Raw genomic sequence first — 17,889 nt, 5'->3', positions numbered from 1 at the left:
AACACTATTCCTGAACATTATTTCCACGAATCCAAAAGCACTATACCATGGTATTTAATAGAAGCTAATGCTAAAGTGCTAACTTCAATTTGAATCATGTATCCTCTTGAAAGACTAAAACCTTTGAGCATCAATAAAAATTTGACATTATAATTTACATGTCCTATAACACTCTTATATATAGTACTTACACTCATATGTTGTTTTTTACTATTCGCATTTTATCTTGTTCCTGTATGTTTCTTGATTTAAATAAAGTTATTTCAGCTAAAAAAGAGAGCACGTGAGGAGAGGAAACGGGACTGCTGTGTAAACAGTCTTCACCCACTTCAAAATAAGAGCATGAATATAAAAGTCCAACTACTTGAAGAGCAGTGAACCAAAACTGATATTCAGCTGAGAGTGTACAAAGCGGCTAAGTAAACTAGCGGTTTAGGATTTACCCAGAAAAACTAATTAAGTGGAAACTAAGATTGTTAAGCGACTTCAAAGTTAGCAAAGGTGCTAAATGAAAAAAATGATCTGCTATTAGCGTATTAGCAGAAGTGTGCCTACCACTGCTAAAGCTCTTGTAAAACAAATTGAAGTGTGTGGTTGTAATGGTACAAAATGTGAAAAACATAAAATATTTAGTCCATTGTATTAATTTGCAGGTATTTGAGCTTCCTGCCTCCTCACGTTAGGGTTTTTTTTTTTTTTTAGCTCTCACCGTTATGGTATCTGTACCTTTCTCCGTTGAGAAAGAGATATTTCCTGGCTGTTTCTGCCTGTGCAGACTTTCATCAAACTTACAGAGAGTCGGAGCTCCCTTTGAGGAAAGACTGTTAAATAATGCAGGTGGTTAAGTAAGCTTGTCGGGACGAATTGTAAAAAAGCCCCTGGTTCAGTGAGCCAAAGCCTGTTATGGGGGGCAGGGGGGGTAAACCGCGTGACTTTCAACCCTCCAGAGAGCAGCTCGCACACACGGGGCGAATACAGAACGTGGCAGGGAACGTGTGGGAGCATGTGTGCTGAGTGGAACCCAATGAAGCCAGGTGCTGGTGTCCGGTGTATGTTTTCCGTTGGTTTGTAGATCCAGCTACCACACCACCCCACATCCTCAGCACGTCACAGCATGGATCTCTGAGAGCCAATAAAGTTGTGCTTGTAGTGCTGCACTTATTGTTCTGACAGGAGGCAGTCCGTCTAGGAAGAGGATGGTCTCAACACACATAAGTTAGTCTGGAGGTGACAAGTGCAATTGACTGAAGATGTGACAAAAAACTGAATTAACACTTTTCTATTCTCCAAAGTTCCATTCATTATGTAGCCCCGGACTGCCCTCTGCTGGCACTGAAAGCTAAAAAAAAAACATCAATAAAGTAGAAATGATCTCCAGAATGTGCAGTGACTGTTTCCATGTGGGTAATCAGTTTCTTAGCCCTTCCATCTCCCTTCTTAATCTTTTCATGAAAGTACATTTAGCTCTCTCCACTTCCCTTCCAAGATGAGTCAATGGCAGAAGTTGAAGGCTTACGTTCTTCTGCAGTGCCTCTTCATTCCAGAGGATGAGGGAAAAGGCTTTCCCCCTGAACGACCCTCTAATGACAAATTCTCTGCTCCTCAGCACCTACTGCCGTTGTCCTCTTTCTGGAGATGTGAGGGCCAGATGTCGAGGTAGCCTGGTCCAGTTCTACACTTACCCAATGGCATGGGGAGGTCCCTGAAAGTGAGTGGTCTAATTCACTCTATAGAGGCTCTTCGTGGTTCCTGAGTTTGGAAGGAATGGTCTGCACAAACCGAAGATGTGGTGAAAGGTAATCCTCGTCTTCATCAACTTTCTGGTCCTCATAGCTCATGACATTGAAACCAGATACCTCACTGGATGACTTAAGAAAATCCCCAGATTACAAAAGAGAACAAACATTTGATTCCTCTGACGATGACCCCTCATCAACACTGAGCTCTCCTTCATCCTCAGAGGTCCAGAAGCTCATCCTGGAGATCGTGGTTCCATTGGAGTCTGAAGTTGGAAAGATCTGGACTAAGCAAAGATGTTGTGGAAGGCCATCCTTATTGTCATCCTCTTCTTCCTCAGAGTTAATGGCATCAGACTCAGAGACCTCACTGAAAACTTCAAGAGAGTGATCATATGCCAACTCTACCGCCACCGCCTCAAAATCCTCATCCTCCAAGTTTACCTCATTCTCAATCTCTACCTCGACCTCATCACCATCCTTATCCACTAACTCTACCCTCCACCTCATCATTCTCATCTACCTCATCCTCCTCAGAATCATAAATGAACACAATAATTACAAAGTAATGGAGTTCATTACCATCATCCTGGTCCAGGGTTACCTGCAGGGGTAGCTCATCAGGAAGCGCCACAATGTGAGCTGTGAGAGGGAAAAATAGATCACATAAATTCTGGTGAATCCCAACACTTTAATGCAGATCTTGGAAAGGACACTATGTCACAAAAGCTAAATATTTAATTTTAGGTTTCTGAATGTGTTTGTGTGGATTTGTCAGGTTTGCGTAGATTTAGTCAATAAGACCAATGCTCTGTAAGTTGTGATTATTCATTAATAAACTGAGTTCTGATGTTTTAAAATTTGATGATAATATTTTGAAGCAAATCTCTGCTCTTTCGGTTCATACCATTTTATCTAAGTTTGAGAACATCTATCTCCAAAACTGAAGGAATTAGATAACCTGAAGCACAAAGTGTTACAATCATCCTCTGTCTCTCCTGTTTTCAAGTCAAAGGGTTGAGGGGTCATTGGTGTTAAAGTAGGAAATGATTTCATCAGGTCAAGTCAAAGGTCTTGACTCTTTCCCAAGTTTCAAGACTCGTGTCCACTCACTCCTCTGTGAGGTTTTGACCAACAATTTTAATGTAAACACCTTAGCCCGCCTGCAACAACATGCAAACAGATCAAAGCTAAACCGTTTTAGTAAGAGCCTAATTTTTAAATGACTGTCTGATCCCTCAACCCTTTTTTTGACATATTGTGTCATGAATCAGTATCAGTACTCTTCCGGTTCAAAACCAAGGTGGTGGATGCTTACAACAGGCTCTGGGTGAGACACACAGAATGTCTCGCAGACTACAAGTGTTTGGCGCCATCTAGTGGTCAGGGAAAAGGTTCCTAAAATCAGAAGTGCTGAAAACAGTGTAACTGTAGCAATCTGGGCTGTGAGTGATTATGTTCGCACACCTTTACCTTTTAGCATGTTGGGTGATTCACGCAGTCTGCAGCTGTAGAGCTTCAGTTTATTAAGCGATCAGCTTCAGTTCGTTCACATTCATGACACATTACCAGCTGCTAATGCTGAAAACATTAGCATTGGAGTCAAATACTGAAAGGCTTCCTAAAGTGTAAATCGTTTCTGAAAATATAAATGCTAAGTTTCTAATTGAGCTTTCTCGGTGGCTTTATATGTTGGATACATGACCAAATTTTAACAGTGATTAAATTGTGAACCGAAAACTTGTGGCTTATTGCTTCTGCTCACATTTTGTTTAATTGTAATCAGATGCAGATAACTGCATACAAAGTTGGCAGTTTTAAGTTTCATTCCTGACCTGATACATTATTTTGTCTTTATAATCATAAAAGGGTAGTACAGCTGTGAAAGAGTTCAGCTGATATCATTTACATTTGATTACCTTAATGCCGTGAAAGACTGCCAGGTGATTATAGAGAAAAGCATGAACGATTTTCAACTTGGAATTGTTTCTTAAAATGTAAGTAAAACAAAAATATTTTTCTTCTTCTAAGAATGATGCCCCTGAGTTCATTCTCATATTCATAGAGACCCCAATGTCATTTCCAATCAGAAATGAGCTTCTTGGGTAAATACAAATAACTTTCAAATTTATGTTAACAGTCAAAGAATATGAAAAAAACCTTGTGCATTTAATTAATACATTTTATTCCTGTACAAAGCCGGTTGATTAAAAAACGTTCATTAAGATGGTCATTCAAAATGAATTTTCATTGCATCAGTGAGAAATATAGGCGTACTACAATATGCAAAGGACATAAATAAATAGAATAAAATTTCAGATTATACACAGAAGAATATGTGTTGGCAAAGGAAGGCCAAAACTACACAATAAATCCATGAAGGAAGTGAATAACAACTGAAAACAGTAATTACCTTGTTAAGGTTTGTCATCTGATTTTCAGGTTAAACTGTCCTACTTTATGCATTTAACAAAAAAAACTGTAACTATACAATGTAACCAAAGCACATACATGTTACTTCTGCGGCCACAAATACTGATTAGGTGAACAAATGCTGCGTCGTATGCTGATTATGCTGAAAGACTCCACTACAGGTCGTTTGCAGCGTAACAGCAGATTATACGTAGTGTTAATATGGGATGTTATTATTGCTTTGGTGCGCAGATGCAGCAGACCGAGCACACGGAAGAACTACGCATGGGAAAAGTGCAGAAGCGAGGACCACGCTTGTTCCCTTGTGCTCTCACTGTTGCCTCTTGGTAAATCTTGCATTACGTTAAAGGAAGGAAAGTTTCCGCCCTTCCTTCTCTGCTGTGCCGAGATCAGTTATCAGAAACCAAAGGGATCATCTTTGTGTGCGCTGAAACAGTGGTGAGGGCTTCCGTCAGTGCTGTCCCAGTCAGGTTCGGTGAGCCAGTCTTGGGGCATCACCCCAATGTCCAAGACCTGGGGGTTAGTACGCGATGCTGCCAGTCTGAGTCAATGTAGGAAGAAACAAAAGAGACACGAAAATGAGTGAAAACGTCTTTAAACCTGATAAGTGTCTGAAGTTGGGCTAAAATACTACATAGAGCTACACCAGTCAATCGGCCAGATTTTAGAGTTGGATAAATGTCTGTCAATAGGATGTTCTGTTATAAATATAGATAAGTGCTGGATAAGTATTCTGTTTTATTCAAAACTGCTATCAATATTAAAAAACATGCAGCATATTTTTCTGCTTTGTGTTTTAGTTTTGAGGAAAAACCAATTTGAATTGAATCCAGCTGGTTCCACTGGTGCATCACTAGGACTAAAGTGTTATCACTCTGTGTCACATAAAGATGCCAGAAAAAGAGTCTTTCTGAAATCATATTTCATTTAGATGAGAAAACCTAATCAAATGATCCAATTAATTCTTATTTTAAAAAATATTAAAAAAAAAAAAAGTAACACCCTCCCATACTCTATAAGCCATAAACTCTAAAGGGTTTATGGTTTAAAAGTCACTGGGTCCATTCTTGTCATAAGCTGCCCCATTACTTGATTCATCACTACATGTGAAACTTTTTCAAGAGTCTTTTGCTGCATTTTCTGTTTGTTGAAGTGGAAGTTCAGACCTTTAGAATGGGTTTCAATAGGAAATTCTAATAGAAACTAATGGAGTTTTCTATTAGTTGGAAGAGCAGCTAATAGAAAACTCTCTTAGCATTGTCAGTTTAAATGAGCAAACTGGAACTAAAAGTTAATTGAAGGTCTGAGTAAAGTCACAACAAAAATCAAACTGATGTCATATTTATGTCTAATGTTTTTTGTTTTTTTACAGTCATTAGCAATAATCAGTAGTGGGCACACTTCCAGTGGTCTGCTAATGTGCTAATAGCGGCACTAAGTCTTTGTTTAGTGATTTTGCGTTATTGCTAACTTTGAACACATTTTGAACACCTAGCTTTGCCTAAATATATTTTCCCCATAAATTATAAAGTGCTAATATACTTGGCTGTTTTGTAAATTTTCAGTTGAATAAATTGTGATATAATTTGGCCCTATAGAGGGCAATATGAGACATATCACTGACACATGGTGGGTGTCAACATGGTTCAAATTAGCACTTTACCATTAGGTTCTACTAATTACTATGCTGATGTAGTGCTTTAGTGTTAGCTTATGATTAGCACTTTAGGGTCAGGACAACTAACTTTTTAGTTATCGCTGCCCATCACTAGCAGTAATGCTTATTGTTGGGTACAGTTTGTTTTACTTGTTTTTCTATGAATCCATCTCAGCTATTAGCCACTAGGGGGCACTCGCAAACAAACATTCAGGAAAGATGCTAAGACTGTTATCTACAAGTTAGATACTAACTTCACACACTCTACCACCACAAGCCATACTTTATAGTGAAGATAATGTCAGGATATCTAGATTAGCTTCCAGATTAATACAGTCCTGAAGAATTATAATATCAAACATTTTTCTTTCCAGAGTCCCCAAAATTATTGGAACTTGGGCTGACCACATTATGGGGATATAAGTTGATTAGTGTAAATATTTATAGCAGCTGAGAAGCAGCTGTGGGATACAAGAGAAACGGCTTGTTACCAAAGGATGTGGAGGGGCAACCTGTTGCAGCAACCAGAGGCAACATGTTGCAGCAACCAGAGGCATGACTTTGATGCTCGTTAGACATTCAGTAACTGGACTTTAAATAAATCAGGTTAAGATAAGTTGATTTTCCGTAACCTGGATTAGTTCCTGGTTTATGCTGGTTTCATTTGGTTTTCCATGAACCTATCTCAAAAAGTGAGTAACAGCTATTTCCAAGACGAGGTCTAGAGCTTTCAAAGAAAAATTGTTTAAAATGACATCAATTGGTTATTTCTGCTGCATGAGGCCATTTGATGAATAGACCTTGGAGGTGAGTCATATATTTTCAGGAACATTTCGTGATTTCTCGTGAATGGGAGGAAACGCTCAAATTGATGAGAACATGATGCCTCCTTTTAGTTTCCACTTTATTTGTTCTGATTTGGGTGACCTGGATTAGCTGCAGACATCCACTTACTGTGTAGAATAATAATGTTACAAAAGATTATATAGGAGACATTCAGGTTGCCTGAACCCTGAAATAAAATTATTTCCCACTGCTCCACTTTTAGACCAGCCACTCAAACACAGGAAGTGTTTAACAATAAAGTTCCTGCTTCTCGAGTCAGTTCACACAATGACCGTGCGATATGCAGTTACATGTTAAAAGCACAAACTGCAGCGGGATTTTGTGTGATGACTAGGTGAGTTCTGACGGCAGAACTGGATGTTATTTAGGCACATCACAGTGAATGCACACTACACTTATAAGATTTTTATTTGAAAAATGAATCTTTTTTTTCATTTCACATTTATGAGATAATTTGTGTTGATATATGAAACAAAATCCTCATAAATAATGTCAAATATTTTGGTCGTAATGTGACACAACGTGATAGAGACTTAAAGTCATCTGTCTTGTTTGAAGTATGTGAACAATTTACCCATCAGAGATGCAATGAAAGATTACAGAAGCTACTTCAAACAACTGACACACATTACTGACCTATAAACAGTTTTATTGGCTTTGGTAGTGATTAAATGAAACAGATTCCGGTTAGGTTAGTGATTAAGACTACTCATGGTTGACTGCGATGCTTAACTTTACCTGGAAATGAACCATAGCTATCCAGAGCACAACTGGAGACACAAACACACAGCAGATTGAGCAAAATTACCAGTTTGGTTCCCAATTTGTAGAGAAATCACAGGTTTGGAGGCTGCAGTACATAGAAATCACCAGTGGGTGGCACCGTGATGCCAAGCAGGACGAACGAAAACCCTGATTTGACAAGCTGAATTTGCAACAGGAATCAACACGGTTTAATTATGGATGAATAAAAATGCTCATAGTTTATATCCCACCTGGAAAAGGCTTCATCCAAACTGTCTTCCATTTCCTGGAAGAAAGAAAAAAAGGATATCAATGATCAGCCACGAAAGATTACGTCCAGTTTGTTGTTACCTATAGTTTCTATATAAGCAGCAACTTCCCTAAGAAATCTCACATTTTCTTAAGCTTTAAAATAGCAAATATCTGATAACTTGTTCAGTCTGTAAAACAGAAACAAGTCAGAGAAGATCGTACCGAGGCAGGATTGTTGTTGGTCTCTGAGGGCCTGTCTGTATCCAGCTGATCGCCGCCTGTATTCACACTACTCTCCACCAACACCTTCACACCATCCTCCAAGTCCAAAAGGATTTCTGTGGCTGCATCTAAATGAAGGGAAAATAAGAGACTGTTGTCATGTGTTCAAATGTTTCAACATCTGTTGTTTAATGTGCCTCACTACTGTTTTGTATTTTGTCTGTTTGGTGTAAAATTTACAGCTAATCCATCAGGACTTAGTAGGAAACTTTTATTAATATCCAATGATTGGACCTGCTGTTTTGTGCTTTGTATGCAGCCTTAGACTACGCTAACTCAGCAGGTGTTGATGCTCAATTCGACATGACTGTTCAGACTGCAGATAATTTGAAAACTACATAATTACGTAGTAACTGATTGAATAGGCCTGTTTAGACTGCCATGAAAAAGTTGGATTGCATTTGGGCAACCAAGAAAAAAAAAGAAAAAAATGGATTTGGGTTGCATTTGCCTGTTGTGTGAACGTCACCTAAGAGGCCTCCACGTGGTCAAATAACTTTTAGCTGAATTATTAAGAAAATAAATCCACTCCATACATGTTGATATGAAAGAATCTTCATCACTGCAGACAGAGCGCATGCATAGTGTTGCACTTAATTAAGAAATGCTATTATTAGAACTAAAATAACAAAAATACTTGTTTGCATAAAAACAGTAACATTGGCATCAATGGATTCTTCGAAATCACCAGGAAAAAAATTAAAGCTACTTGGTTTTGTACCTTAATCAATGTGCAACACTGTGCCTATATTGTGTATGGTGTAAAATTTATTTCCAGATGCTCTAACATTTAAAATAAGAGAGTGACAGAAGATTCGACTTCACTGAGATTATGTCCCAGTTCTCTTTCTCACCTGTTCCTTTCAGACTCCCCAGACTGTTGGACCTTTCTGAGTGGGAACTGCTGCTGCCCTCTCCCGCAGAACCAGACTTAACTCTCACACCTTTACAAAGAACAAAACACCTCACATAAAAAGCATCCGGACCTACAGCCGTCATCAACCCCAAGGTGCATTTAGGGGAAAAGAGAGAAGAAACTTGCCCCACCTTCCTTCGCCACCTGCCAGAGCTCAAAGGCTACTGTGAAGGCCTGGGCGACTGTCAGGGCTACTGCCTGCGCCTGGAATAAAGAGAGGAGCAGAACTAATGATGCTCTGTGTCAGGAAACACTAACAGAATATGACAGCACATATTTTATGTAGTGAAATCAACAGATTGGTGAACCTTGATTTACCTAACTGAAGAGGGGAAAAGGACCAGAAGTACACATTGAACCAAATATAAGAAAAAAAAAGTGTTAGACTGAATTCACGCTGAAGTTTGTTTATCAACATAAAGTTCATCAATATAAATATGATTTCATAGTTCTATATTTTCAAGAAATTGACAAAAAAAAAAACTCAGTGAAAAAATTCAATGCAATTTGGAATAAGGGTGTGATATAACAAAATGTGGAAAAAGCGAAGTGGTGTTAATGCTTTCCAGACACTGCATCTGATCAATAGTCAGTTTTCCTTTCATATAAGAAGTCAAAGGAAAAGTTTACTCTGAGAACAGAGTCATAGCTGAGCCCAAAATGATTGTTTCCACTGGTATTTTGACAATTATTGATGAGCTCAAGGTGTGTGATATTGGAAGGTCTCTTTGCCATTACCCTAATCTTTAGCTCCCTCCACAGATTCGACTCAGAACTCCACCAGGGCCACGCCCAAATCCTTACATTCAAAAGAAACATGCCGGTAAAATTAAAAGATTACTTTATTCTTAAATCTGCAAGGTTTATAATTAAGTTTCAAGTAACTTGTATTCATTTATTATATGCAATCAAACAGTTGCTTGAATCACAAGTTTAATCAGCACTTGGGAGGGCAGTAGAACTACTCATGTAAAGCAGGAGGGAGGTTTTCCTAGAAATTAGTCACTCTTCGGTCAGCAATGTATGTTTGTCCACTGGTCTTGTTGTTTGGACAGAAGGAGAAGCTGGAAATGATGCATCATGTCATCCAAGGGACAAACATTAACAGAAGAAAGCAGTGATGAAGTCATTTCCTGGAATTCAGTTCTAATCTTCTTCCTTGTAAATATGTTGTGACTGGTTGATACAGTCTTCTTCAAGGAGTTACAGATCACATGAATTTGTTAGGTGGTTTGTGGTAAATGTGAAGTTGATTGTAGGATGTCAGATGTTTTCATTCGCCACAGTATGCGGATGTTAATAAAATTGGGTTATCTAGGCATTAGGTGTTCCTCGGGGTGCATATCTCGCACCCCTTTTTTCTTTCTTCACACATTAACCAAATCTTGAAGAAGGCCAAGATGTTAATAAAACTGGGTTACCTAGGTAACGACACCCATGAGCTTTGGTGTTTAGGTAATCCTCAGGGTATAAATCTGGTACGCCCTTTTTTTCTTTTTATGCACTTTAATCAAATGTTTAAAAAAGCTAAGATATTTGAACATCCAGCTGACTACAATAAAAAAAAAACACTAAAGAAAAAAATATGCCAATAAATAAAGACCAATGAAGCGAGAGTTAACTTCTTTACAAAATGTTTTAGCTTTTAATTAGAATAGTCACCTTCCTAGAATGATGGCCCAAGTTATTTTTGCTAAAAGTGATTTTGTTCTTTTTGTTTTGTTTTTTTGTTTTTACCTAAAACATCTTTTGGCAAAGAAGAGATGGTATTTTAGTTTGTTTTCTTCTTGTATCTTTTTTTTTTTTTTTTTTTTGCAAAATTCACTGTAGAATTTATTACAGGAATCTTAATAAAGTAAAATGAAAACAGAAACACAGAACCTACCACTTTTCTCTTGGAGCAGAGGTAAGCGTGGCACTCCAGGGCCCCATTGAGGGTGTTCTGAGCGATGTAAGCAAACACTTTGTCATGCAGCTTGTCCACCGTACAGTAGGATATCCTGCAGGCCAAGAGGAATGGATGGTTTAGGTAAAACAGACTTTCTGAACCTGCGCTCCATCGCTGCTTCGTTATCACACCTGTATATAGAGACGCTTTCCAGGAGTTTATTGGTAGACCTGTCCAGCACCACGATCCCTTGAGGGGAAACCTTCAGGGCAACCTTCTGGGGCTTCTTCCCACTGGCTTTAGTCTGTGCAGCACAAACATAAATTTTAGATTTTAATAGCATTTAGAATTTTATACACAGATCAAGAAGCAAATGATGTTTCTACATCGTCTCATGACCATCATGCATCTATTTGTAGTCAACTTTGATTGTCCAGAAGAAAATGAAGATAAGAAAAGCTTAGCCATCTTCAGTATTTTGGAAACAAACATTAAGCGTCTATCCATATGAGGCCAACCGATTCACTGATAAATCCTGGACCTACTCTGAACTATGTCCGCAATGACTTTAATGCATTTTATTCTTCCAAATTGTTTTTTTTTTTTAAGAAAATATATATTTTAATCTAATATCAGGACAAATGAACTCACTAAACTGCCCTTAGGTCTGACTGTGTTTATGCATTGCGTTTTATGTGACAGGGCCAGAAACCTGTTGATTAGGTAAAGGGATGTGGAATTCAAATGCACACCACACTTTTCAGACTTTTAGATGCAAGAAGAAAATTTTAAATTATTTTCCTTTGACTTCACAATTACCCACTACTTTGGACTTCTAACATAACAGTTCAATAAAGTACATTAGCATTCATAGATATCACGTTGCAGAGTATGAATATTATTACACCAACAATTTCTATGAGACAAACGCATAAGCAACAATGAGTAAGAAGAGATTTTAAATCCCCTAAAAAGAAAAGCTGGAGCTCTTTTACACCAACCGTAGCAACGATCCTCTTCACAGCGGCCGCCGACAGCTCCTCTCCCTTGGGTTGATCCACAAGTGTCATGCCTAGGTGCCGGAGGTTGAAGGTCATCCCCTCTAAAATGGTCTCCCGTGTATCTGTCCAGTTCTCTGGAAGCTCTGCAACGAAAAAGGGTTGCTGTGTTGAATTTTTTTTTTTTTTTATCTAAAATTGTCAAAATAAAGTACAGTTTTTAGAATGATCTCATTTTATGTTACTGTATAAAAATAAAGTTTTTTCTTTAAGGAGCTGCATGTTGGAGGAAATGTAAACATCAAGTCGAAAACAGAGTATCTGGGTCAAAGGTTCTGTGGATGCAAAGTAAATATTTCAACTCCAAAAAAAAAAAAAACCCCCGATAACTTACATTTACAGAGGTGACCTGGACTTTGACACGTTGTGATAAGAAGAAATTGTCTCTTTTTCCCTGAGAGTATGATGTTTTGTTTTTTTAAGATTTTTTTTGGCACTATAGGCCTTTATTATTTGACAACAATACGACACAAATGGGGCAAAGTAACCGAAGACAGGAGTTGAACTCGGTACATCTGCTCTAACCACTGGAGCACACGACGCCCCAACATGACCGGTGGGGGTTAAAAAAATAAATAAATAAATAAAATGGTGTGTTTGGTAGTTATGAAATTAAAACTGGATGAGCTGAAAGGACGGCGTGTGCCTTCATGTGGTTTCTTATCAGGCTGTGCACGGTGCCTGGCGGCCCTGACCCCATGTGTCTGTTTACAGAGATTTCCTTGCAGTCGGCGAAGTGGGGGAAAGGGTGGGAGGTGTTAGTGAAGATGAGATCCTTACCTCAAAATTCATCCTCCCAGAGGTTTTCTTTATCTCCTGCGGGATACAGGGCATACCACACATTCGTGCAGTCGCATGTTTTAACTCAAGATTTATAGCAAGAGTCAGTAACCAGATATGTTCCACTAAACCCTGCTTAAAGTGACAAGCTGACCGATCAATGCCCCGAGTCACAGAGTCAACCTGCTTTCAGACGGACCTTAATACTTGTTTTTTTTTTAACCTTATCTCTCATTTTTCTGTCTTCCAAGGGAGAAGCAATACCTTGCGAGTAATTACAGATGTTATTTTCCCTCCCTCACAGGTCTGGTTTCCAAGAACCCTTTTACAGTTTTTCGAGAAACCTCTACAGCACACCAACAGATCAGGTACCAGGCTCCGCTCAGCCTGAGAATGTGGACGAATCTGGGTTCAAAGGTCAGCTGCGAGAACCACACGTGAGGGGAGACAGCTGTGTTCATGTGCTGAACCCTTACCGTTAATAAAGGACAAGGAATCCCCACTATATAAAACTTTAATATACTGTGTTGAAATAGTAATGTTTATTCTTTTAAAATATGTTGTTCAAGCCAAATCCATGATGATAACTCCACTAGATTTAACAGCTTTTCTGAGCTCAGATTTAGTCTTTCTTAATATTTCACCTTCCAGTATGTCTTGTAACATTGTAGAGAATCTGTTACATCAAGTTGCCACAACCTGAACTCTTTTTTATTTTTATTTTTAATATGAGAACCAAAGAGAACTTTCTGATTGGCTCTGCTACCTTGTGAAAGAAGATGGCGTGTTAAATTGTAATTGTTACGTTTTTAGGGAAGGAACCTAAAGATTTGATACTAGAACCTTAAACATGTATGAACAATTTTAGATGGACTAGTTTAAAGACAAACTTCTTTTTCAGTTTGATGGTCGAAGAGCGTCTGAGTGAGACCGATTACTTTTTGGGGTATCAGATAAATGATCAACTCTCTTAAAACATCTTAGTTTAACCTTTCAAACTGCTCTTGATCAAGTTTCTCAGTATCTTGGAAGTCTTTCAAACTTTCTTTAAGTCTAGATACTTTGTTATTTATGTTCTGTTTGGTACTTCATTTTTAGAAGAATGTTTTTTGTTTTTTTTAATTGCCTCTTTACCCTGTCGTTTGAATCATTCAGGCATAAAGAGGCTCCAAAACTCAAGGGACAAACCAGTGTTGTGTCTTCACACAGTAACTTAACCAAGTTTGACCAATGAAAAAAATATTTTAAACACCAACAAGCTATTTCCAAATCAGTTAATGGATGAGTAATCTTTTGGGTTTCGTGTTAGGTTTCTGCTGGTTTTGTCTGTTCCTTTAAGACATGAATGTCACAAATGGTTCACCTATCTTTTCAGGCCAGACACTTTTTTTTTTTAGTTCTCCACCTTCTTTAGCATGACAAATGCAGCCATGACTGGGTGCAAAAAAATGTTAGAAAAGCAGGCAAAGGTCCACAGAATAACACCAAAAGACCTCCAGAAAGCATAGAGAACAAATGAGGAATATCTGGAGTGCACTCCACGTATTCCACAGCAAAAAATGTGAAACAGTGGTTTAAAACTTTTCCACAGTGTGCATCCTTGATAATAAAAGGTGAAAGTCTGAAACAAGAGTGGATAATATTTTCCCCCATGAGGAAACACTCCAATGTCGGATCAATGGCAGATGAGGGACACCGACAGAAACCTTTCTGCCTCCAACATTAGAATCCTGACTTGTTGCTGAGACAAAAGTCTCTTTTTTTTAATTTCCTCACAAAGTTATCACTTTACATCTAAATGTATGAGGAATTCAAGCCAAGCTGTTCGTGTCCAACAATTTGATCAGATGTTAAGAAGTGGAATCTGGAGTGAACAGAAAGGTACTCAGAACAACATGCAGTGTTCAGCTGGATGGAGGGTCTCTGTTCAACACTATGACAACAATGTTGCTGATCCAATAAGTTCCGATCGACGGGGCACACACTTTCCGGCTCCTGTGTGTGTCTACGCTAAACACTGCATCACCAAGGAGACCACCAATGGGGGTCCTACAACTTCAGACCTCTCCTGGTCTTTGTTTTTGGGAAGGCATTGAAGGGGGTTGGTGGAAAGCCAGTCGCCTGCTGCCATCTCACTTCTCTCTAAACTGTAGCCACTTTCACAAAACACTTTAAATCTGATATTTGATATCTTCTGAACAACTCTGTGTGATTTCTGACAAAAACCTAAACGAGCTGGCAAGAGTAAGAGCGGTTGAACGTAACCCAGCCGTCTTGCATCTCAGGGTGATCACATGTGTTACTAATCACACTGGTTGTCTTAATAAAGGTTTATCTTGCTTTCCAGCCCTTTAAAACCAAATGGTTCCTCCAGTGCTTACTGTTTGTGGTGGCAGATATTACATAGCGTTAGTTCTTTGCATTTCCACTGAGGTTTATATGAAGCCCCTGTATTTGCACCATCATCTCCAGAGGTTCCACATCATCCTCAGAACAGAACCAGCCTTCATTATCAGATTGTTGAGCCTTTTTGGGTGCCTTGACTCAAAGAAGTACAGCATGCCCTGTCCTTCGTTGTAGATGTCTTCACTGTGGATTACAGAGATATTATTTGTGGAATGTAATGACCCAGGTGGATCATGAAAACAGATGATCTGAAAGGGACTTTGGAAAGATCTGACACATGCATCGAAAACAACAACAAAAGAGACAATGCTACCAGGTCTCTTTTGCACTCAGAGCGCAGAAACCCAGCTATGACATTTGTAAATCTGATTACTGGAAAAAAGCCTCCAAGTTATTTGGAGAACTTATCTAACATCCTCTACAATCTATGTGGCATGTGTGACCTTCCAATCTGTCTGCTTTCCATAGATATTCAAGTCAACATTCCAGGTCATTCCTGAACGGAGTGAGGGCCGCAGCCAACTGTGACCAGTGAGAGAGTTGGGATAACTCGTTCAGTTTGGCAGGTCTCTCCGCAAAGCAGAAGGTGCAGGACAAGCTGCCACTGAAATCTTTCTCTGGAAAACTAGAAGGCTGATCCAGACAAGTCACAGTAAGACCTGGACGTTCGGCTGGATGATATGGATCAGCGCCGGTGAGGAATGCCTGCCCTGCAGTCAGGGGAACACCTGTTAGACTACACTACAATACTCCATTTTTCCTACAAGTAGGTCAGCGCCTGCATTTCCATGAACCTGCTAATTCTGTGGGTAATCAGTGCCTGAAGGGGTAAGAAGTTCATTTACAGCAAAAAGGCAAACAAACGAGCTCATTCAGAGAAATCAGACTCCTTTTCAAATGGTCACAGTTAAATTATAACTTAATGGAGCGCTTCATCTAACAGCTGATGTGCTGCTGGGTAAGGATGTGTTTACTTTGAACAACAAAAAAAAAGGCATTTAAGAAACTGTCACTTGACCTAATACTACATAGTCATACCATCTGCTCTGATTATCATTTGTAGAGATTTGCTTTCCTGGTTTTTAAACCAGCTCAGCCTGAAATTGAGCCATTGTTTTTACAAAGACATCAAGAGCAACAAAATTTGACTTTGACAAAAAAAAAAAACTTTTAATATCAAACTGACAACCGTCATGAGAATTAAACATAAAATAAGTGATTACATAAATATTCACCCCTTTTAAGTCAGTTTTAGTCTATTATTGTTAGCAGATGCACCTTTGTGGATAGGTTGCAGACTAATAATGACAATATATAGTTGTCATTATTTTGTAGAAATCAGTTTTCCGTTTAACATTTGTTGTTTTTGTCAAAAAAAAAAAGCCTCATTTTGTTGGTCATGATTGATTTGGAATAAAAAGCGTAAAACATCCAAAGGGGTGATAAATACTGTTTATAGGCACTGTAAATGGAGCTGCGACCCTGACCTCTGACCTCCTGCTGGTACCAAGGTGGAAAGAATAAGGTCGTTTGAAGGAATGAGATTATCAACAATTCCCCAAATGCCACCGCTGTGAGGAAATCAACAAGGCAATAAAGAGTCATTGTATCCTGGCCACATCATAAAAGCCTTGAGAAACTTTTGGTGTGAAAATCCTAAAATCCCATCACTGAAAAAAACAACAACAAAAAAACAAAACAAAACAAAAAACAATTCTAAACTAATGTGTTTTGCATGCCAAATACGAACTAAAAGTTTTTTAAATTGGTATTTTATATGACAGGTGAACACAAAACTGAAATTAAGGGAAAATGATGGAAGGTTTCTGTCTGTGCTGAAAAACAGTATTTCCAAAACAAGATGCTGTCACTGCCATTTATTACCATGGTGATGTGAAAAGTTATTTTGCATGATGGCAAAAAAAAAAAAAAAAATTCTATTTTGGTTTTAAAACAAGGCAAAACGTCTTTGCTGGGTTTCTCACGAAGCCCTTATAAAACAGCTGGTTTATACTGGGATTAAATCACACACAGGTTGACTCTATTAGCTAGTTAGGCAACTTATGACTACCACAGAAAAAAGATTTATTCGATTATTTTTTGGATTCAAACCGTGTATCCTTTCCCTTCCACTTCCGATTGGTTTATCACAAAAACAAAAAACAACAAAAAAATACCTTCGCAGCAAAGTTGCTTAAAATAGAAATGGCATATTTATCTTGAACTTCATAATAGTCTACTCAAATGATGTTACTTAAAAAATACGCATTACTTTTTCATTGACAGACGTCAAGTTACAAGAACGGTATAAATACTAAACTGACTGTTTTTGACCTCAGCAAGTTAACGTTGAAGTTGCCATGGTAAATACTGAACTATTTTAGCATTCCGTCTCCGTTTCTGTCTTCAGCTACTTTTACGACTGTCTGTCTTACTTCTGTGTCTGCCGGAGGTCCACGACTGCTTCGCCTTGCTCGGGCTCCGGATAATGGCTCTCCCAGCCGACCTGAGTGCATCCATGTCGGTGCTCTGAGGTGCAGAGAGTCGGTGAAGTTTTTGCCGCGAGGATTCCAGGGGAAATGTTGTTACCCTGACTGGAGATGAGGGGCGGGGGGAGTGGGAGAGATGGACCGGTGGTGCTTTCGAGTGCAATCGGAGACAACGCTCGTCTTACTCTCGGGATAGTTCAAGAAATTAAAAAGTCTGAATTAAAATGATATAGTTTCAAATAACTGTCGACATATTTCATGGTTCGAGTAGCTGCAGACAAGCGTAAAATAATCTATTAATAGTATTTTAAACTAAAAAGATTAAATGATTGTGTAGAACACGCCGACAGTCAGGTTAATACGCTGTCCCAACTACAGGCAGCGAAATAGATATATCCGAAC

At 38.7% G+C, this 17,889-nt stretch overlaps 1 protein-coding gene across 2 annotated transcripts; it reads right to left on the bottom strand.

Annotated features, from left to right (window-relative positions):
* Nucleotides 1-3,900: 3,900 nt before the first annotated feature.
* LOC103146039 (low density lipoprotein receptor adapter protein 1-B-like) lies at nt 3,901-17,621 on the bottom strand. 2 transcript variants are annotated; one of them, XM_016677220.1, is made up of 9 exons: nt 17,434-17,621; nt 11,756-11,898; nt 10,946-11,058; nt 10,752-10,866; nt 8,998-9,070; nt 8,805-8,900; nt 7,891-8,018; nt 7,668-7,702; nt 3,901-4,710 (listed from the first exon to the last, which is right to left on the bottom strand). In XM_016677220.1, exons 1-9 carry the CDS (start codon nt 17,516-17,518, stop codon nt 4,566-4,568), a joined length of 933 nt encoding a protein of 310 aa, XP_016532706.1. In that variant the 5' UTR covers nt 17,519-17,621; the 3' UTR covers nt 3,901-4,565. The 2 variants fall into 2 exon arrangements, with proteins under 2 accessions (XP_016532706.1, XP_007563809.1); XM_007563747.2 differs by having other exon boundaries at nt 8,805-8,894.
* Between the last annotated feature and the right edge of the window lie 268 nt (nt 17,622-17,889).

The sequence above is a fragment of the Poecilia formosa genome, unplaced genomic scaffold (genome assembly GCF_000485575.1).
Source record: "Poecilia formosa unplaced genomic scaffold, Poecilia_formosa-5.1.2 Scaffold150, whole genome shotgun sequence".
Taxonomy (NCBI): domain Eukaryota; kingdom Metazoa; phylum Chordata; class Actinopteri; order Cyprinodontiformes; family Poeciliidae; genus Poecilia; species Poecilia formosa.
The sequence above is the reverse complement of the archived record's forward strand: the minus strand, read 5'-3'. Positions and strand labels throughout refer to the sequence as shown.